Below are 23,049 nucleotides of genomic sequence, written 5' to 3' on the forward strand. Positions count from 1 at the left end.
GCAGTGGGCGGGTTGGGAGGTGGGCAGAAGGGAAAACAGGAAGCGGGCGGGCACAGGGATAGAAAACACGCGCCGAGTGCACAATGGTGCTTTTAAGTGCCAAATATTAATATAAAGTTGCCCTTTTGGGCGAGGGTCAGGAGACTCCTTACCTTGCTGCTCAGGGGGCCGCTGGTGATGGCGGCGAGCATCTAGTCACTATGCACAATTAATAGGGTTAGACTATGCACAATTTAACTACAATCTTGTCACTGCTTACAGCAATATACTACATTTTCAAAGATTGAATTGTGAACCTGTGCAGGTGCCTAAAGTATTGTACGACAAAACGTTACAGAAGAAAATAGAAAAGTGCCTTCATTGTAAAGGCTGCCCCTATGTTGACATGTGTTCTGACCAACTCATCAAAACTGGGCACTTATTCTCGAAATATCCCTAACCTGATTGCGTACCAGGTTCTGTTTAGCTTCTAAACAGAACCCGGTACGTCATCAGGTTAGGGATCCCCTTTAACACAGGGCTCTGTAAAACATCAGGAACCAGGGAACTAACCCTATTAATGTGTGCACATACCGGGGGGCATGGCTAACTGGCCATGTAGCGAGACGTGCCTGATGGGAGCTGCTCTGTCGATCCTATACTGATCCGTGTTTTCACATGCTGAAAATGACTATCCAGCTTCAATAATGGAGATACGAGCGTAGGAATAGATGCCCTGCCACGGATACGAATATCTAGGAAATCGCGTGGGTAACAATAAGGAAACTGACACTGGAACGGCTGGCAACCCTGCTACAGTGTATCTAAGATGGCCGACAGCAATGAACGAACGGCCGCGGACGCTGGAATGGCATAATGCGCGATGCATGGAGAGACATTGGCCCTCATTACGACCCTGGCGGAAAGCGAAAAACGATGGCGGAAATGCAATACCGCCATCGAATAGCGCTCGGTGCGACTATGACCCGTCACCGTAAAGTACGATGCCATTAGCGACACCGTAGTGAACGCCAACGCTAACTGCACCAAGTACGCGCGCGCGCGCCATGCCAAACCGTAATTAGCACCATGGCGCAAGGGTACGCGAATTCCGACCCTAGCGGACATGTACCTAACGCCATCAAGCACGGCGGAAAGTACCATTCCGCAATGGTGAGAAGTACGGCATCGCGAATCAACCGTAAACGGCCCCACTGAGTGCCTGTACACCGCTCCCTGGCCACATAGTACAACTCCCCGTAGGTGCAACGAAGTCACAATGCAACCAGTGAAATGTACAAGTCACCCATGCATGCCAACGAACAAAAGAATCACAAGAGGGGCCAATGGGAGCTGCAGGGCACAGATGGCACGAATACAGAAGCTATACCAATGGACATGACCTCAGTCTCCCACCAAGAAACGCACGCAAACACAGGCAGCATAATTCCGATAATCACATCATTCCACCAATCCACCTGGCTGACCGGCATCTGTTACACAAAACCTAATCCCCCGCCCCTGAGCATGACATCATCCAAACAGTCATATTGGCAGCCCTCACCCCTGACCTCACTGGGCTTTGTAGGCAAACGCGCCCAGCACAGTACCACGCAACTATACTCCGAAGCTGGAACCCAATGCAGATCTCCTCACAATACATCGCTCCCCAAATAGGAATATGCCACATCACTTGCAAAGAAGAACGCTACACGGCCCATATCAGAATAGAAATTTAATGCACAACAGATTCACCAAGCCCATACAGCCATTAGGCCATGAACTCCAAAACACATTTCACCATTGTGGGCTGCATCCGCAAGAAATGACCAGCTACTTCCTGTGTGACGCCCTGTTCCTTCATGGTACACAGGGGCTACATTCCGTACGAAAAGGCAACATGGAAGCGCCTAGAACCGCAGGGCCGTCCCAATAGGGAGGCACTAGTCCAGCTGAAAGGCCGAAATGTTGCTCCAAGCCACTAGTACTGCGTAAGGGCATGTGGCCGATTGGCGATCGTCCCATAAGATCGTAATGCTGCTCCACTGATTAACACGAAGCAGCAGGTGTCGGGAGTAAAAGCCATCTGCAGGAGTGGCATACAGATGGCAGTGGCAAAAGGGGAGGAGATACCTGTCAACCAAAAGAAAAGAAAAAGAATAGAATGGCCATCAGAACTACATCCGAACAACTCACCTCAATGATCACACTAAATCCACAGCCATATGCATGCAAGCCCACTCCAAAGGATCATCACCACCCCAAAACCACTTGCGACTCATAACTATCCATATCGAGGTGAAAACACCATCACAAACGAGTGTACCTGTGCATGCGTCTGTGAAAACAGAATCCATCAGATGGGATTGGTAACGTGCATGGACACAAGTGTCTGAAGGCGCGTCGAGACAGGGAGGGCTCAACAAGGCCAGATAGACGATGGTCCCACTATGGCAGCCCTGCATCACATAGCGCAGGGGAGGCGGACAGATTCCAAGAAGCCCTGTACATGGCAAACACCGTATCAAATCATCTGCCCATGCATCCATTCATCATTCCCTCATCCCGTAATGATAACGCCTGTTTCCATACTCACATAACATGTGAGAATTCCATTGAGTCTGTGCGTTATGCAGCCAGCAAAATCCACTGTGCCCCAGCCCGTAATTCCAGTGTTGTGAAGTAACATGTATTTGGGAACCTCCGGCCTCATCATCCACTTCGCTATTGCGCATCCCAAACTATTCATATCAATCATTGCATCCTCGCCATGGCCCCTGTCCCAAGGACACTGAACAATAGAACGTTATATTTGCAGTCAGACCTGTGGGCATCTCCTCGCCGCTATCTGAAGACCGAAAGCGCCGCCCTTCGAATTCCTCATTTGCAACATCACGTCGAAAAGGCATCTGTGGCCGCTTGAAATCACAAATTAATCCATCTAGTGCGGCTGTGTGTGAAAATGGCAACTGCCTTCACCCACAAATGGGACGCCCCGCCCGTCGGTGCAACTCGGTACAGTGATGCATGAGGGCCCACCGTTACTCGAGTACTACGTTCCACTGACCCTTCACAAGTCTGTTCGCGACTGCAAAGAATGCATGTGAAACAATGGGACCATAGCCGAATGAATATATCAACCAATGTTACACGGCCATCGGGTACTAATACATGATTGTAATAGCAAGATGCCATTCCTCGAATTGCAGCGTTGTGTGCGGGACGTGCTCGCCCAAAGGGGAGAGCAGCTTGCACAGGTGGAATGAATCACCACAGGTGGAGGCCATACAGCCTGAAAACACATAAATTGCACGCCCAGTCTCCTCCCACAACCACTCCGAAATGCTACCGGCAGGACTCGCGATGTTGGCCCTGGGGGACCTGATAGCACTGCAAGTACTCCAACTCCAAGAAGAAGACGAACACCAACTACAACCGGCCGCACGGAGGAGACGCAGGAGGAGGAGGAGGGCAAGGCAGGGCCAGCAAGGGCTGCCAGCACAGCCACTACCACCACGCAGGCAGCCCGCAATCCCACGCCTCCGAGCACATCCGTTCAACCTCACTGCTGAGCAGATCCACACCCTCTACCGTTTGGACCGGGACACCATAGCCGCCGTTGTGGACATGACACAGGCTGACCTTGTCAGCATGATAGATAGCCCAACCGCCATCCCACCCCTACTGAAGGTGGTGTCTGTACTCCACTTCCTGGCCACAGGCACCTACCAGCACACAGTCGGACAGTTGCATGGCATTTCTCAGCCACTGTTCTCATGGACACTATTGCAAGTGCTCGATGCCCTCCTGCAGCACGCAGACGACTACATCTCTCTACCATGCTCGGAGCAGGAAATAACCAACACAATAGTGGGATTCCATGCACTTGGCGGCATACCGGGTTGCATTGGTGCCATCGACTGCACCCATGTGGAATTGGTCGTCCCACATGCCATGGAGGCCCAGTACCGCAACCGAAAACAATTTCATTCACTGAATGTACAAATGGTGTGTGACTCCAACAGGATCATTACACATTGTTGTGCCCGATTCCCTGGATCAACCCATGATCCTATGGTCTTGAGGAACTCTACAATACCACGCTACATGGAGCGACACGCAGGGAACAGATCCTGGCTACTCGGTGAGTCTCATTTCATGCATGATGATGTGGGGTATGTGATGCGGCAATGACCTGGCAGGAAGGGGGGGGGTGCGTACGTAGCAATGGCATTCCACATAATTCGTTTATCGTCCACATACAGGTGATGCCGGATATCCACTGAAGAGATGGCTCCTCACACCAGTCCGGAACCCACGGGACCAGCATGAGGAGGACTACAACCATGCCCCCTGACGCAGAACTGCAAGCACCTGAAGATGGTCATGATGAGGGTGGGGATGTGGCAGCACCTCAAGGAGTCTGCGAGGCACAGGAGGGCCGTGAAATTCGTCAGCATCTCATAGATGCATGCTTCTAGCACTCACGCCTGGTGGCTGATACATGGACACGGGACTCGTGGCACTGTGTGTGTCTGGTACATGCACAAAATGGACTGTACGCCTATGATGGCCTAGTACACAAAGATCATTGTCCACACATCTCATTGTTTGATCGTGCATTGTTTATGGCATATGTGATATCATGTTGAACACCCTTTCGACCCGCCACCCAAGTGAGCCCAACACACCCCCTCCACCCTCCTACCTCCCCCCCGAACACCAGTGTCTAAAGATGCTCATTGTCAGTGGGCAGTCGCTATTGCAAGCCCCCTCTGCGGGTATCAGGGGCACCCCTGCCTGTGGAGCGCAGGTTCCTCCCAGATCTACGTTGGGGGCTGCCCTGGACGGAACTTGCAACGGATGATGTCTCTGCCTGCTCACGTCCATGCATGTCCCTAAGGGTTTGTGAGAGCTCAGTGAGCACACGGCGCACTGCGGCAAGTTCGGCACATACGTCTTTGGACGTCGCATGCAGTTCCCCCCTGAGGCTCTCGGTGCTTCTCTCCATTTGGACTCTCAGGCTCTCGGTGCTACTCTCCATTTGGACTCTCAGGCTCTCGGTGCTACTCTCGATTTGTGCCCTAAGTGTCTCAGTTGATGTTTCTATGTCTGCCTTAGTGCCCCCACATCCATCGGCATGGTCCTTGAGGAGCGTGGCCAGTTGCTGCTGTTGCACGATTAACTGGTCGAGGGACTGTTGCCTCTGCTGGGCCATGGCCATTTGCGGTGGTGTCACAGAGGGGCTGTTCGCCTCATGTTGCCCTGCCACAGGGCTTGTGGGGGATGGCCAGTCGTCGTCTTGTGGGTGCCCCTGCGTGGTATCCTCATGGTGTACGGGATGGAACAGACAGGGGGATTGGGACAGGTCATGGATGGATCTGACTTCGACATCCCCGTCTTCTGTGTCGGAGCATGCTGCCATTAATGGGGTGTCACCTATGGTGCTGCTGCCACCAGAGGCAGTACCTTCTGTGGCATCCATTGGGGGGACCTGTGGTGGTGCTGTTGTGGGCATGCTGGCTGCTGGGGTGCCTGTTGATGTTCCCTCCTGTGTGCTGCCACTTGATATGTGCTGCTGCCGTGTCTTGATGCGTGCAGCTGAGGTGGAGGGTCTTTGGCCGTCGGTCTTGGCCCTCTTTGCAGGTGTGCTGGTAGGGGTGTCCTGGAGCTCGTCGTTTGGATCGGACCCTGTGGTGGAGTAAAGGAAGGCGAGCGTTATTAATGGGTCTGTGGGAATTGGAATGGCAATGTATCACATGCATTGGGGTGGTACCTGAGGGTGATTTGGGTCGGGGCCTTGGAGGTGCTTTCATTTGTGTGTGGAGTGAGGGTGCAGTTGTTTGGCAGCCTGCAGTTAGGGTGTGCCTGCTGCACGTGTAGTGGGTGTTTTTTGGGTTTTTAATTATTTATGTATTTATTGTGGTTTTAAAGTGCGCTATCAGGCCAATGTGTGTGGACGTTCTCCTGGCCATGTGTTTCTGTTGCACTATGTGGGCACGTGGTACTTCACATGATTGTACATTGTGGTTTTGGCATTGTTTTATTTGGGCCACCTACCTGATTCTCCGGATGTCTGCACTCCTTTCTCCATCCCTCCGACTCCCTCTATGCTCTCCATTCCAATGGTGGAGGCACAGATTTCTTCCCAGGCGGTCAGCTTGATGGGTGATTCCGACCCTCCCCCGGTGGCTGTGGCAATGTTGCGGTTGGCAGAAAGTATGCTACGGACGCGTATCCGCAGGTCGTCCCACCGCTTCCTGCATTGCTGTGGGTTGCGGGGTGCGGTCCCCACCGCACTTACCCGCTGTGCCACCAGGGCCCATATGGCCTTCTTGTTCGCAAGTGCCGTCCTGGTCATTTGCGTGGAGAAGACGGCGGCGACATTCTCCTGGAGGGTCTCTGTGAGTACGGTGAGTTCCTCACGGGAGAAGTGGACCTGCCGCTTGCGGTCGCACGCTTTCTTCGCTACTTTTCCCATTTTTCTTGGTTTCACTAGGGTGGATGACGGGTTGGGATGTGTCTCAGGGTGGTGTTTTTAGTGGTTGTGTGTATTTTGTGGTTTTATAGGTGTACGGGGTGTTGTTTCCCGTTCCGGGCCCATGTTTTTACTTCCGTTTCCGTATATTTACGGTCGCCGTACTTTCCGGTTGGCGCTCACTGCGGTGTCCGCTATGATGGGTGGCAGTATTGCACCTAGGGCGCCGTACGGCGGCGGTGTGGGCCGTTTTGGGGTCATTTCCGCCATCGCGGACTTTGCACTTCCGCCATGGCGTGGTGCTCGTGCCCGATGGGTCGGAATGGGCCGCACTTTGCTCCATCGTGCAATGGCGGAAACGCCATTTACGCTGTGGCGGTCCGGTCAGTCACTTTCCGCCAGGGTCGTAATGAGGGCCATTGTAGCTTCATAATCAACTGTATCGCCCCCGCTTGAATGGTAAACAGCGACTTGGCGCAAGGTCGCGCTGCCTGGAGGAGTACAGGGCGGGTGTGCCGGGGGCGGGACTGCGGTGGCTGTGCGAGGATAAGACGGGGCCAGTGACCGTGGTCTGCCCCCCCCCCCTATCAGCGTGAGACATCAGAGTGAGGCCCCCTGCGGCACGCGAGCGTGGACGCAGTGTATGCGCTGATGCCGGGGGCCAGGAGCGGAGGTGCGGCGTGGTGCACGACCGGCGGGTAGCTGCCGAGCACTGGCGGAGGAGGTGGAGGCCCGCCGAAGGAGGGCTGGGTGCCTGGGCAAGCAAACAAAGACATCCATGTGAGCAGATCACGGAGCCAGAACTCGCTGAGCCCAAGTGAGATCTGGGCACCGAGTCACGTCTAGCAAAGGAGCAACGAGGCCCCCTGTGAGACATTCCTTTGTCTCTTCGGTGCAAGGGACGGGGGGAGGGGCCACCATCCCCGCCTGGAAACGAAGCGTTGCTGGAGTACAGCAACATCGGTGCCCGTGAAAGCGGGGCATGGAGGCTGGCTGCCAACACTAGGATACCCAGACAGATCAAGAAGCAGGGTCAGTGCTGCCTGCAGAACTTTCTCCCCACACGGTAGACAAGCTAAGAGAGAAGCAACAAAAACACAGTGCTTCCAAACCGCCTGGTGCATGACGGCGTGACAGGTACGCCACACGAGCCCAGGGGCACCGGGAGAAGAAAATAGCTGGCAAAACATAAGGGTTGTGCCCCCGGAGCAGAGGCTCGAGGGCGCAAAGAGCGAAATTGTGCTGAGAGGCAGACGGGCGAACTGACACGCGGGAGGACATGACCCACTTGAGGAGATCGCTCAGTGTGCAGTAATCCAGGAGGATAACCCGAAATAATAGCCAAAACCAGGAGTAACCTGCAGATAACACGGTGGAATAGAGTGGTGGGCTTGCTGTGCCACGAACGAGGCAATAAGGGACACTTGCCCTGGGCCACAGGATGACTGGGAGAGTGATCAAAAGCAAGAGCAAGCAATCCACGATGCAGGCGTTTGCCAAGACGCAGCAATCTCCAGCTGCATCGGCGCTGGTGGGTGCAAGTGGGCCCACGGGAAGCGCAACTGGAACTGAAAACCTCCAGATCTTGGCAGCCATAACAGAACTAAAGGACTCCTGGGGGATAGCAATGCGGATTTAAGGACCTCCTTGGAGGCCAAGATTGACGCAGTGGGGATAGATGTTAACTTGCTGCGACAAGATGTCGGAGCGCTGGCAGACAGAACAAGCAGCCTGGAAAGTGCTGTTAAAACTAACACGACCACCAGCACGGACAATGCAAAGGAAGTCCACATACTAAAACAGCAAGTGGCCAACCTGGAGAACCGTGCGGAGGAGGCGGAAGGGAGAGCGAGAAGGAATAACATTCGAGTGGTCGGTCTGCCGGAAGGAGAAGAAGGCCAAGACCCCACAGACTATGTGGAGAACATGCTCCTGCAAGAAATAGGAGCTGACAAACTCTTGCAAGGATTCACAGTGGACACATAGAGCCCTCACGAGAAAACCGAAGCCCGGAGCACCTCCCCGCGCAATAATTGCCAAGATTCTGAATTACAAAGATCGGGAAAAGATCTTGGAGTATTTCAGGAAAGGAGGAACTATAGACAGAGCCTCGGCTACCATCACGGCTTACCCGGATTATACAATACTGGTCCAAAGGCAAAGATACAGCTATGTAGCGGTGAAGAGACGGCTGCGCGCAGCCGGCATCAAATATATGCTCCTGTACCCTGTGAGACTGAAAGTGCTACACAAGAGTCGAATGTTCTTTGTTGACACCCCAGAGGAAGCTGCCGCATGGCTGGACCTACAGGGCTGCCCGGAACAGGATGCTACACGAGCCCAAGGAGAACAAGATAAGTGACTGCGGCAATTCATGTGGACTAGCACGCCACGCTGTTAGGCATCCCGACAGAGGCTTGTTAGGAACTTTAAAAGATGAGAAGGGCTGGGAGGCGTGGAAGCTGGACTTGGATATCCTAGATTTGATTGAGTGGTATCAGACTGGAATATAGAGCTTTGATTACATAGACAAATTGAATAATAGCACGTGGTTGAATTGTGGCAAACAGGAGCGGCAGAACACAGGCACCTTCCCCCAGATAGTAGTAGGTTAGCCATTAGGGCTACCACACCCTGCTGAGCTCCGAGTACAGGCTATCGCCAGAAAGCGCTAGATGCGGGGGTGCCTGAGATCCAGGGATGGAGCTGGGCAACTGTTTGGGGGGGTGAAGTTGGGGAAGGGAAGGGTGGCGGGAGGGAGAGAGGGAGGGGGGATGGGGACTCTAACAAGCCATGGGGGACCTTAAAATAATGACATGGAATGTCAGGGGCCTCAATAGTTATTTAAAAAGGAACAAGGTTATGTTGTACCTGCGCAGACAAAATATAGATATCGCACTGCTGCAGGAGACTCACCTGACACGGGAAAAGCTGGGAACGGTGGGGAAGAAATGGAAAGGGGTCGTGGCCGGTTCGACATACTCTGCCTATGCTAGAGGAGTGCTCATATGGGTGGCGCTGCATGTCCCATTTCATTTGTTGCAGGAAACTGCTGAAGCAGATGGGAGAATGGTTATGCTGAGGAGACTGGTGGAAAACAGGGAGGTATGCATTGTGAACACCTATGCCCCCAATCAGAATACGGCAACATACTTCAGAACCCTGAGTACTAATCTTAGCATGTGTATGGGGAGTGTGGTGATCTGGGGCAGAGATTTTAACTCTGCACGGGAAATTTGATAGACCTGCCCCAGCGGCAAAAGCGCTGCAGACATTGCTAGATGACTTCTGTCTGGCAGATGTGTGGAGAATGAAACACCCCCAAGAAAGACAGTACTCGCACTATTCTGCCCCGCAGCAGTTGCATACGAGGTTGGACTATGTCTTCCCTACGTCCGAGGTAATGATGGAGACGGTGCAGGCAGAATATAAGGCGAGGGACCTGTCGGACCACTCGCCCCTGGTTATTGGCTGGCAACACTGTCCCCCAAGAGCGAGGATCCCGACATGGCGTCTCCGGCAGAGACGCTTAAAGACCCCCATTTTAGGGAAGATATAAGGGAGGAGATCATAAACTACTTTGAAGTGAATACGGGTAGCGTGGACTCAGCGAGCACGCTATGGGAAGCCTTTAAGGTGGTGATGCGGGGCGTAGCCATAGCAAAATCTAAAAGCCTGCAGGCAGGAATCCTGACCGATCTACAGGAAGCAGAAAGGAAATTGGAAGAGGCGCAGAAGGGGAGAGATGATACTGTAAAAGATATAGAATTGATACTTAAACTACAACAGACATGTGCAGAGCAATGAGATAGACTGTGTAATCTCAACTATAAGAAATATAGAGAGAGACAGCATGCGGGAGGAGATAAAACAGGAAGGCTCTTGGCATGGTTATACAAAAGTAAGATCCCCAGACCCACCATTAGGACGATAACAAGAGAAGATGGCAGTGTAGCTGACACCCAAGAGGGAGTGAATCAGGAGTTTGCAAATTCCTACAGGGAACTATACGGGGATGGGGAGGGAAGCACAGATACACTAGAAGACATAGGTTTGCCTAAAATAAGTGCTGAAGAACGAGAGAAGCTGGATGCAGCGATTACCTTGGAGAAGTTAGAAGAAGTGGTGAGATAGCTCCCTACTAGTAAAACCCCAGGGGCAGATGGGTTTCCAAGTGAGTTTTACAAAGTGTATAAAGCAGAAGTGCTCCCCCCGATGTTGGATATGCTAAATGAAGCGTTTGAGATGGGACGTCTGCCAGAGTCACTAAGAGAAGCGATTATAATACCACTTCCCAAACCAAATAAGCCCAGACATAGCTGCAGCTCCTATAGACCATTGTCAATGCTGAACCAGGACAGCAAGATATTGACGGCTGTCCTGGCAAGCAGACTGCGCAGAGTCATTGGCAAACTAATACACCCCGACCAGACGGGCTATGTCCCGAATAGGAACATAACTCATAATCACAGACGACTCCATCGGGTTGTTGAATGGGGGGGGGAGTAAGAACGAGGGTGAAATGGCAATAGTGTCCCTGGACGCTGTGAAGGCCTTTGATTCTGTCAAGTGGCCATGGCTGCTGGCAGCCTTGGCGGGCTATGGTATGGGGCCTGGATACATAAGATGGGCAAAGATGCTATACAGTGAACCGTTGGCCAGAGTTAAAACAGGGGCAGTGATTTCTGAGAGATGGCAGCTAGGCAGAGGAACCAGACAAGGGTGCCCATGGTCCCCTATGCTGTATATATTAGCTTCAGAGCCTCTGGCGATATATCTCAGACAACAGTACAATACCATAGGCATTGAGGTGGGAGGGGAGCGACACTTGATCTCCTTGTATGCAGATGACTTGCTGCTGTACCTGAGGTACCCAGAGGAGAATCTCCAGTACATCCTGAAGGTCATGGAAAGGTATGCGGGGCTGTCGGGCATAGCGGTGAACCCCGAGAAATCCGTTATTTTCCCGCTAGGTAGTTATAAGGAGATCCCTGTCGGGCGGTTGCTGGTGCTGCAGGCTCCTTGGGCTATTGGAACTTTTTGGTACCTCGGGATAGATGTGTACCATATGGTGGAAGAAGAACATAGGCACAATACCGAGGTAGCCATAGTGAAAATAGAAAAGAGTATGAAATTTTGGGTGAAGCTGCCTCTAGCAATGATGGGGCGAGGCGCAATGCTCAAGATGGTGGTCTTGCCCAGGCTCCTGCATTATTTCGGGAACATTCCGTACCTAATACCTAAGAAGTTCTTCACCAGACTGAACGGCATGTGCAGGGATTTCCTATGGCAGGGCACCAGGAATAGGGTGGCACTATGGAAGTTGCAGAACTTCTAAAAAAAAAGGGGGAATAAAATTGCATAACTATGAGGTCTATTACATAGCGAGCCAACTGCAATATATTGCTAAATGGCTCTCAGACGAAGTGACCCCTGAATCCAGGTTGTTTAGAGCAGACTGCGCCCCATTTTATTTAAAAGAGATGATCTGGCTGCCCAAGACAGAAATGAAAGCGCATCCTAAAATGATGATGCTTGGGTGGAGGATATGGCGCCGAGCATGCCGGATGATGGAAAACCCAGCCCCATGCTCCCCGCAGATACCGCTGGTGGCATTGGCTGGGGGAGATAGGCAGCTACGAATGACAATTAGGAACCACTGGGAATCGGTGGGGTTGGTAACTGTGGGAGATGTTTGGCGGGAGGGGACTATCATACATTTTGAAGAGCTAGGAGAAGAAGTGGGGTTACATGTGGGTCAATATATTACATATCACAGACTGGTGCAGAAAATCAAGACAACTTGGCCTGAGACAGTACTGGAGGAAGAGCCAGATGTTACCGTAGATACGATATATGATATAACGGAAGGAGGGCATGAGATGTCTAGATTGTTTGAAATGATGATGTCCAAAGTTGGGAAAGAACTAACGCAATTGAGACTAAACTGGGAGGCGGAGGTGGGAGCCCCGATAGAGGACGGGATGTGGGAACGAGCCCTGGGGTACCATAAGAAGGTGTCAAGAAACGCTAGACTAAAACAGATAAAATGATATATTACGCACAGGGCATACATGACACCCCTGAGGATATCGAGGTTTGAAAATGCTGGCAGACAAGCATGTCCCAAATGCGACGAAGAAAGGCCTGATATGGTACATATGTTCTGGTCCTGCCCGGTGATTGCGCGCTTCCGGTGCGAAGTAGCTGGGAAACTGGCGGAAAAGGGAGTCACTATGGTCATAGATTCAGCCTGGGCCTGCTTACTGGGGGGGTTCTCCAGACCGCAGAAACTTAAGCATGTCAATAAACTGAAGGATTTAGCATACGTGCTTGCAAAAAGGAGGATCGCCATGGGATGGAAAAATTGTCATAGGTCACGAGTGGAGATGTGGTGGAAGGATCTGCAAAAGTGGGCGGAGGCGGAGACCATGGGATGGCAGGAGGCAAGTAACATAGGGGGTGAGGAAGAGGTGGGAACCCTGATGGCATGGAAGTCGTTGGTAGCGGAACTGTTTGGAACGATACAGGATTTGTCAGAATCCACTGGAAATGGGACCCCACCATGCGGTGCGGATACAAAGTGAATAAAATAAATAGGCTCGTAAGGGGGGGGGGGGATAAGGGGAGCAGTGACTAAAATTGTGTAATGAACAATGTGAAACAGTATTATTGAAACTTACACTGCAGTTTGGTTTGTATTTGTTTTGTTTGATTTAATATATAATAAAACTGTTTTAAAAAAAAATGTGTGCACATACCGAGCTCACACTCCCTCAGAGTGGTTGGATATTACAAGAATAAGTGCCTAGTGTTGATAAAGACCACAGTTGGTTGAAACATGTGTCAACATAGGGTCACCCTGTACACTAAAGGCACTTTTCTATATTCTGTGGGAGTTTGGGTGTACCTCATTGTACATGGGTAGCAAAGTCCACTCTATCAAAACACTTCAACGGTAAGCACAGAGTGAGCAGAACTACCCCTCAACGGTTAGCACAGAGTGAGCAGAACTACCCCAAAGTGACATTTGTTCTACAATTTCAGCATTGGCCACGCGAGGATGAATGATTACTTTGTAAATGGTCAAACCAATGTTTTTCTTGAATCCAAACAGGAATGTGCGTTTGGGGAGGAGCAGAGAATAAAAAAGTTACTTTCCTGTGATGGTAGTTTCCCCAGAATGGCTTGCTCTTCCTCAATGTTCATTACTGTTAGCATAATACCCAAACACATGTATGTTTGCTAAATTTCGAAAAAAGGCCCAAATAGGAACGCCAGTGCAATTTGTACTGGTGTAGGATTTACGATTGATATTTTCTGAGTGGTAATAATAAACGTTTATCAGGCATGGTTTTAGTGATTTAGCACAAAAATAAATTGGTCTACTGTACTATCGGGCACCCAATTTCTGATTGGCATTTACATAATTTGCTGTGACAAAAAGCTCCTGTATGCCTTTGATGACTTGGCATTAAGTATTGAAATATATCGCAGGTTACATGCTCCCCTGACAAGACCGCCTGTTCACATTCTGGCTTTCTTAAATTTCATAGCAGAAAATACATAATTTTGACCAATGTCTTCATTAATGTGCAGGAAGAGATTCCTTCTATGTGCTCCTCTGGACTGCTTTGTGCATGTTCACTTGGGCCAATTCATGGAAATTTACACCTAACAGATTGAAATATTTAGCAGCTGCCACCTTGTATGACAGACTTCAAAAGTATGCTCCATATATCAAATGATTATAATCAATTATTAACTGCCTGGTTACAAAATGAATTCAAGTCAATTGCAACATTACCTGTGCATCTGCAAACACACAGAGGTTAGCGGTTGGTTCAGCACTATATGCATCATTGCCGTCCGTGAATATGGTCCCGTACAGAAAAGCAAGGTCTTCACTGTCTGGATGATGGAGTTTAACCTATGACCAACAGAGAAAGTTTACAGCTGTGTCACTAAATATTCTGGGGAAAGACAACAAAAAACTATTTAAGACAACTAGAACTGGCGAGAAAGTATATAATGGGAAAGAATACTTTACAAATGTATTTACTACAAAATCTGAGGTAGCGGGTCTGTCTTCTATTTTTAGTTTTGGCACAGTCGTCAAAAACATTTGTAAAAGGTGCATAGAGATGGAAGGTAATGTGAAGAAATTAATAATCTACAGGTGCCTTTAGGTAGCTTCATTTCCATTCAAGTAGTGCATAGTGTCAACTTATTTTTTTTTTCTCTTAAAAGTGGCATTATTAATTTTAGGTGTATAGGTGCATTAGCTTTGGCTCACGTCACCATTTGTTTTAATGCCGAGGCTAAAAGTTCTTGGCTCATATGTGGCACTTTAGTCCCACCATTGCTTTTGACTGTAGATGGCATTTTAGCACCATCTGATGAGTCTATATAGTTTCGAGTAAGAGATGGTATCTTAACGCCAACATTTGGTTTGGTCGTAGGTGGTGCTTTGGCAAAAAATCGGAGGCAACCAAACTATTGTTACAGACTGGCAGACCGCTTTCTGTAGGCTGCTTGTCATGTGTCCAGGCCCTGCCACTCAGTTGCTCCACCCACCACCTATTTTATCTGTCCTCCCTAGGTGTCAAAGGATGTGTGAAAACAAGAAACTCACCTGTTTCTGTCTGATAGGGCCAAGGGCCTTGCCTGCTTAAACTGCATTTCACCTACAAACTAATTGCTACTACTGCTAATCACCAAAAGACATCACAATGTGTCTCCTCCCTCCACAGCCAACCCCCACCCTGACTAGGGTTCGAATGGCCAAGTGCCCTGGGCAGCCCCGGCAAGCTACCCTAGCGAACCTTATCAATAATGCCCTTGCCCCCATCAAACCCCCACGAACCTCACGCCCATGCCCCCTCCTGTCGATCAATGCAGCAGAGATCGCTGAACTCCTCTCATACAACAACCTTGATGCCCTGTTCATCATTGAAACATGGTTTACCCCATCCTCCTCACATGTGTCCGACATCCTCCTACCCCAAGGCTACTACATCCAACATGCCAGCCAGCCAGGAAGGGCAGGAGGCGGAGTGGCAATCATCCACAGGAGCGATTGGCATGCTCCATCATCCCCTCTGCCAGAACCAACTTATTTGAATCACTTGCCTGCCGGATCCCTCTATCGCACAAGGAATCCCTCACCTTCCACCTCATCGACACACCATCTCACAGGAGAACTCTCATTGCTGACCTCTCCAACTTACTTTCCTCTGCCAAATTAGCAGATTCTAGTAATGTCTTTCATGGCGATTTTAATGTCCCAGAGCCAGAGACTGACAATCACACTCTAAGCATGTTTCCCGCACTGACCGCTCCATGGACCTTAAGCAAATTGTACTCTCCCCCACGCACAACAAAGGCAACATTCTAGATTTAGACTTCACATCATCCCCTTGCATCAGCTGTGCATACCCTATCCCACTTTACTGGTCTGAACATGCCGCCATCCCATTATCTGTCACCCACTCCACTACAGCTCACAAAAGGTCTGGCTAAACGCCCCTCACTCAACACCACTCATTCAAAACCTTACCAGTCAATGAGCATGGTAGCAAACTTTGCAGACTTTCCCACCTCAGGGAATGCCTCCGGCCTCCTGGAATTATTCAGCAACTCTGCTATAAAACTGAACACTCATGCCCCCCTAAAATCCAGCCGGCCAAAGACCAAACCATCCGCCCCATGGTACACCGCCCGAGCTAGCCTCCAAAAAACACTCAGTCCTAGAGAAATGGTGGTACAAAAACCATAACTCTGGAGACCTCAACAACCCCAAATCTCTGTGCAAACCGTAGGATTCTGATTATCGAAGCCAAAGCTGCTTACTACTCCACCGCCACTGTGCCAGCCTACAACAGGAGCAAAGTCCTCTTTGAAGTAGTACCAAACCTTCACCCTACCCTAAGATACCAGCAATTCAGGAAAAATGGGATGGAATCAACATATTTATTGAAAGATTAGACAAAATCTGAGAGACCATCAAAATCCACCTTTAACAGCATTAGCAGCACCTGCACCCCAGCATGCGCGCTGCCCCTCTGGACCGAATTATCTCAGCTCTTTCCCCTGGATCTCCTAAAAATGACTGCCTTCCTCAAATCTACTTCTTACTCAGACGCTATAATTCCAGCCTCCATCATTAAACAAATGACGCGCCCAGCGCTCAATGCCTCCTCCGCATCAATGCCTTCCTTGCAGAAGGATCATTACCAGACACGTCAAAACTGGTCTCATACAACCTCTTTTGAAAATAAAACAACCCTTGATCCAGACTACCTAGCCAACTACCGGCCCATTACGAACCTCTTGGCAAAAGTAGTTGCTACACAACTACTTGCCAGAATTGAACAACTCTACCTCCTAAATGACTATCAGTCAGGGTTCCACTCCAAGTGTAGCATCGAGACAGCCACCAACCAGGTGGTGGATGATACCCCCAAAATCATAGATAAGGGTGACTAATGCCTCCTCTTCCTCCTTGACCTGTCGGCTGCCTTCGACACCATATCCTTCTCTCCCTCCTTGCTGACAGGATGGGATTATATGGCACTGTCCCGAGTTGGTTTACCTTGCACCTCTCAGGCAAACAACAGGCTGTTCAAATGAACTTGTTGCTTTCTAACCAGCTCCAGGTCTCCTGCAGAGTCCCCCAAAGCTCCATCCTCTCACCAATCCGATGTAACCTTTACATGGAGCCTTTGGGCACTCTCCTCTGAGATCCCAATAAAGCCATCCATCAATATGCGGACGATTCTCAGTTGTACATGAGTGTAAATAGCATGCAGGACATCTTTCATCTCTGCGATTACTTAGACATTATCCAGTCCTGGATGTCGACTGCCTACCTCAAACTAAACCCATCCAAGACTCAATTCATCCTCATCGGTCCACCCACTAAAAACAACTTGTCCAACAATGGCTCAATGATAAGCACCTAGAAGGATTTGACCCACAATTCCCATACTCTGCAAAATCCTTAGGCCTCACCACTGACAGCCTGTCCTGCCATAAACACAGACAAGAAAGCCCAAATAGCCTGGCTCAGAATCTCTAGCCTTCGAAAAAAATCAAACCCTTCTTTCCGCCGCAGGACTTCCAAACCTAGTGCAGGCCCTTGTGGTCCCATACATCAATGGGGGAAATGCTCTCCTGACCGGCCTCCCAACTGCTCACTTGGCTCCCCCTAACAGCAGTCCACCATGCTGCTGCATGTCTTAGTACAGGAACACAGACATTTGACCGCATTACCCCATCCTACGCAAACTACTTTAGCTTCCACTCCAAGCCAGGATATTGTTCAAGACTCCATGTATCATCTATAAAGCAGTCACGAGTAGCAGGAATCCAGTGATTATAACAAATAGAAAACAGACAATGAATTTAATAATTAAACTTAAATAATGAAAAAATACAGATTTTTTAAAATATATATATTTATGGGCATGGGCTTAGTGGTTGAAAAGGGTGGGGAGGGTGCTGTGTGGGTTTAAATTAAATACATTGTTTAAAAAAACAATATTTTCTCATTGTAAAGTTTTGTTGTTAATTCATTCCGTTATTTATTTTGGTATAACCACATAGTAGCATACCAGCGTAACTGGCAGCTAAGCTCAACATATCTGGTGGCACATACTGCTCATGCAGCAAACTGATCAGCTTGAATCACAACCCTTCCGCAAAGAGGACGTGCAAACAATCCTTCTCTTGTCATGCACCCACCTTCAAACTTGATCCCGGTTTCAGCTCGGAATGCCCCCACAATTCTCCAATTTTGCAAATCTCTCAAAACACAGCTCTTTCAAAAACACCTGACCAAAGACTAATTCCAATGGACGTATATACCTCGTAGTACTGTGCTACTGTTAAAATATGGCAGCCCAAATGCTGGCTACCCACACTCTGTACAGCGCTCTGCTGCTCTCCAGGTGGGTCTGTGCTTTAAACAATAAAAATAAAATACAGGTAATGTTGCATATTACTGAGGGAGAACACTGAAAGTCATAGGATAGACGGGTGGGAACATGGAGACCATGGGCGCTGCACTCCTCTCTCATGGCGGTGTGTTAAGAAAGGAAGAAGGCAATGAATATGGCAAGGGAAATGTGCACGGAATCGCACAGTGAACAACTTTGAATCTAACAACGTGCATACAATACCCAAGACCCGTGTATACAAAAACCCAGGAGTGCAAATAGAGTGAAACAATAATACCAAAATGAAAAGGGATGTGGGGTAAGCACTTAGAACCTCCTTATGACTGAAAGGAAAATCGGCAAACTCCTTACCCACTATGCTATTACAGATACTGACAGCGCTAAGCCCACGTAGAGGGCAAGCAAGGACAGGATCTGTGAGCTGACACTCTGGATGATACTGAATAAGGAACTTAGAAACAGTACTCATGAGGACCGGAAAGACCACTTGAATGTCAGTAAACCCACGAACCCAGTTGATCAAACAGGGACCCAGAAGGCTATAATAGCAATGGGTGGAGGATAACTAAATACATAAAACCCAAGTAAAGGGGCAAGTAGGAATTGTGATTATAGAATAGTGAGGAAAACAAAAGGCATTCACACAGGGACTAGTTACAACAGCACCCCACACCTAATAATCAATGGGAAATAAATGCAGAAGTGCAATGGAAAACATGGAATGGATCCCAATAGAAAGTAAGGATCAGGAGCAGGGGAAATGATATCACAAAAGGAAACCTTTCCCACCCATCCAAGGAGAAAAGGCAGGAAGCTAAATCTATAAAGGGAAAGACTAATGCCTCAAGTTTTTCAGTAGCAAAGGACAGCATCAAAGAAACTGAGAACACAGGCAAATTGGGCAGCATCAAACGGTAAAGCACAGAGAAAGGCTGCCTGCAGACAGAGGAAGACAGAAAGGGAAATCCAGAAAGCAGAAATCAATTAAGCACATAAATCCGAAATCCAGGGCAGAGGAACAAGAAACAGGAACTAGGAACTAGGGACAAAAGCTAGGAACAAGGAACAAGGGACCAGTCACAACAGGAACACTGCAACAATGACCAGCGCTGGACTGAAGCAAACTGAGGCTTTTAAAGCTGCTTAACGAGCACACCCCTCAGGTGTGCCGCCTGCTGCACCTGCAGCCACAGGTGTTGCCTATCCTCCACCCAACCTTGTCCTGCAAGGGAGGAGGTGAAGCAGTGAGCCAGGCATTCTGGGAAGCATAGTCATTTGATTAAAGTAGCATGCTGGCTGCCAAAAACCTGGAATGGATCCGGAAGGGAAGTAACTTGGAAAATAAGGTTTTAGCGCTCCCAATTCTTCACAGTACTGTAGCATAAGGTTCGGGGTAAATGTCCAGTAGGGAATAAACCCCAAAACATGCCCCCAAGTGGCGGGAACGGGAGCGAAGGGAGCGAGCCGTGACACGGTGCTGCTTTGGCCATGCAGACTAACTCGGACAAGGATGGAGACCCATAGGGCTGAAGAAGTTCCCTTCAGGAATTTTGTAGTTCAAACAGCCAAGGCAGGAGCCTCTTCTGGTACCAACTATGTTTTTGGAGCACTGATTTAGAACAGCTATTTATATTTTTAACAAGACAATAAAACACAGCCAAGCCAAATCAGTACAGAAAAGAGACTTTGGGAAACCTGCATTTTTCTTGATTGTCTGTCACATTGCATAACATCCTAACTATTGCCAGAAGTACAGAAGGGACAGTAAAGGCTGTTAAGGTCTGATTTGGAAGAAACGTATAGGATCTAAGACTGAAGAAGATGAGAAACCCATGACACACAACATGTACAATATGAGAAGACAGGCTATCCCTTAATTAGGAGACTTGGTACCAGTACATTAGCAACAGCACAGAGAAGAAATGAACTGTCTTAAGGTGGTCACTGATTACTGCCACAATGAAAGGAACAGAGATCAACAGAAATCTTCACTTTCAAGGCATGTTGGCTTTGCACAAAACAGACTCAATATGTTGCCACCATCAACAAGTGTCATTTACTTGTGTCAGAATAGAGATGATTTGAGTATTTAAGTGCAACCTAATAGTAAGGCATGCTGAGGCTCCAATTTTGTTATCACAATATTTTGTATAGATTACTGAAGTGTTGCTATATGACAAATGCCGTAGTATAGGGCTAAAAATCTGGTTGTTCCTCTTCCTATTTCGGGAGGTGCTTCAGGTCCATCTGCACATATTAAATGACATGTGCACTGAAGACAGGAGACATTGGCGCACCGTGGGTGAGCCAAGGTCTCCATCTGGTGGGCTACCAAGCTTCCACATGGAACAAACTTTGAGACACTGCCACATTGACAGGAATGCACACATCACTTCTCTTCCTTAACCTCTAACATCCAACTTTCACAATTTCGGAATAAATTACTATCACCATTGTGGAAGAGTTTTACATACAATATACATTCTTATGCTATGGTGGTCTCCTTTATTCGTTCCCTATTGCCAATTCGGCAAACTGGCTACTGCCCCTTGTAAAAAAGTAAGTTCGTCACTGTAGCGACTACTGTACTCCATCCAAACCTTTCCTCAATACTACCAGGAGATCGTCCCTGGATAGGCGACAAGATCAGATTATGTTTTGCAGCAGTATTAATATTTAAGAACAGTGCTGGAGGCTTGCACTGACATACTCCCCTCACAAACGTTCTCCCTTGCACAGGTTACCCACCACAGGTTAATTCGGTATTTAACATTTGACATGTATTAAAGGTAATGGAGGGAGGGCTCTAAGGAAACAAGGCGGTTATGGACTAGGAGTACAGCAATTACTACAGGGAGAAAATCAAAAGGATATACAATTATTTTATAGATTCACAGGATTAGCAAATGTTCCCTGTTGCCAAAGTTCTCCATAGCAATATATATAAATTAACATTGTTATGAATAGGTCCTACACGGGGCCTTTTGTCTAAGGCCAGTTGGCCCTGTTTTAACCCAACAGCCAGCCTTGTTGACCTAACTTCCCCACCTCACACCTCAGATTCGAAGCATGTGAGATTAACCATTACAACCTCCCTGGAGGCCGAGTGGCTTGCATGCAGATCTAAAACAGGATCTACAACCTGCATCTCACCAGGTGTCTTTGGCTGCAAGTCCCTTTAGCCCTTAGCATTGACCATGCTGGTTAGAATGCCTTAGTGCTGTCTACATAGTAACCGAGGCAAAATTATACATTCACAGTGAACAGACATAACTTTGCCATGGACAGTGGGGACTTAAAAAATACAGTCAAGCACACTCCTTGGTTTAGATGGTGTACATTTCAGATGCATTTATAAGTGTTACCTTGTCCGGAAGAAATTTGGGGTAAAGCGGAAGCCGAAAAGGTTAGACTTTCACTAACGTCAGTCAGAAAAGCAGTTTTCCAAGTAACACATCTTGCCATAGTTTTACAAAACTACATTTAGTTCCCATGCCAGCGTTTGCTGCTTCAAGTCAAAGCCCTTGAGAGAGAATATAGTTTCTTCTTCATGCTTTTTCTTATGTACAGCCAGGTGAAATTTTATTGCTGAATGCTGAAAACCAGACCCTCGTTAGGTGCTGCAAATACAGTAACATTTCTGTAGGGAGACAAAGTGCTGGGTTGTTCATCTGCACAGCACACCAGAAGTGGAATCACTACCATTTTGAAAATATGTAGCGTGTAGTCGATGCTCTTGAGTGATAAGGCGAAAAAGTCAATTGTTGACTGGTTCAATTCACATTCATGGACATCTAATAATGCACAGGTGAAAAGATCCTCCAGATTGCTTTGAACCCCCTGGGTGATGCTCTACCCGAATTGAGCCTCTGCTTGGCAGCGGTGAGAAACCCAATGGTATTCTCACTCTTATTCCCCTTGAGTCCTGCCTTTGGATCCTGACCCTGGAGGTGGACAAGCAAGGGAGAATCACCTGGGTGGAGGGTCCTTGGAAACTGGGCGTGGGGGCCCTTGTGCAAGTATCCCCTTTTTCCTAATGACAGCCCACCCAATCATTCTCCAACCGTTATGGGAAATTGTAAACCTGCGTCCCTTATTTTGTCTCGGTCCTGCCACTCTAGTACTGAGACAAGGAAGAAGCGACTAGGGGTCCTACACACCAATATGCAACTGCACCACACTGGTACTGCGACGAGGAAGAGAGCCTCAAAGGATTCCCACTATAAAGATCAGGCATGTCCCACTAATAAGCCCAACTACAGTCAGGCAATTGAAAGATAGGACTCACACCTGCAGCTCAATCACAACCCGCAGGTGTATAAAAGGTGGGAAACCAAAAGAGCAAATAAAGAAGCAGAGTTCTCCCGTTGAGCTGCAAGAGCGTGGGAGTGTCTCAAGAGTGGAGGAGGGCACCCTGGAGACAACCAAGTCGAAGCAAGTCCAGCACCTTATGCAGGAAGCCTGCAGAGGAAACCAGTGAGTTTCCGAAATCAGTAAATCCGGTGTGAAACTGAACACGAGGGCTGTGAACTATTCTCCAGTGATTGTCAACGTATACATTGTAGCAGAGTGGTCGCATGGGTCTGAATGGAGCTGAACACGTTCTTGAAAGTCTCGGTTTGAACTGTCCAT

The 23,049-nt window shown here is 48.8% G+C and overlaps 1 protein-coding gene across 1 annotated transcript in view; it reads right to left on the reverse strand.

Annotated features, from left to right (window-relative positions):
- Nucleotides 1-23,049, reverse strand: part of L3HYPDH (trans-L-3-hydroxyproline dehydratase) — an 857,007-nt gene that overhangs the window by 376,786 nt on the left and 457,172 nt on the right. The window contains exon 3 of the mRNA XM_069638894.1: nt 14,265-14,387. Within this exon, the coding sequence (XP_069494995.1) occupies nt 14,265-14,387 (123 nt within the window). The remainder of the gene's footprint in view (nt 1-14,264; nt 14,388-23,049) is intronic.

This window comes from Ambystoma mexicanum, chromosome 14, assembly GCF_040938575.1.
Source record: "Ambystoma mexicanum isolate Mex_15411 chromosome 14, UKY_AmexF1_1, whole genome shotgun sequence".
NCBI classification, from domain to species: Eukaryota; Metazoa; Chordata; class Amphibia; order Caudata; family Ambystomatidae; genus Ambystoma; species Ambystoma mexicanum.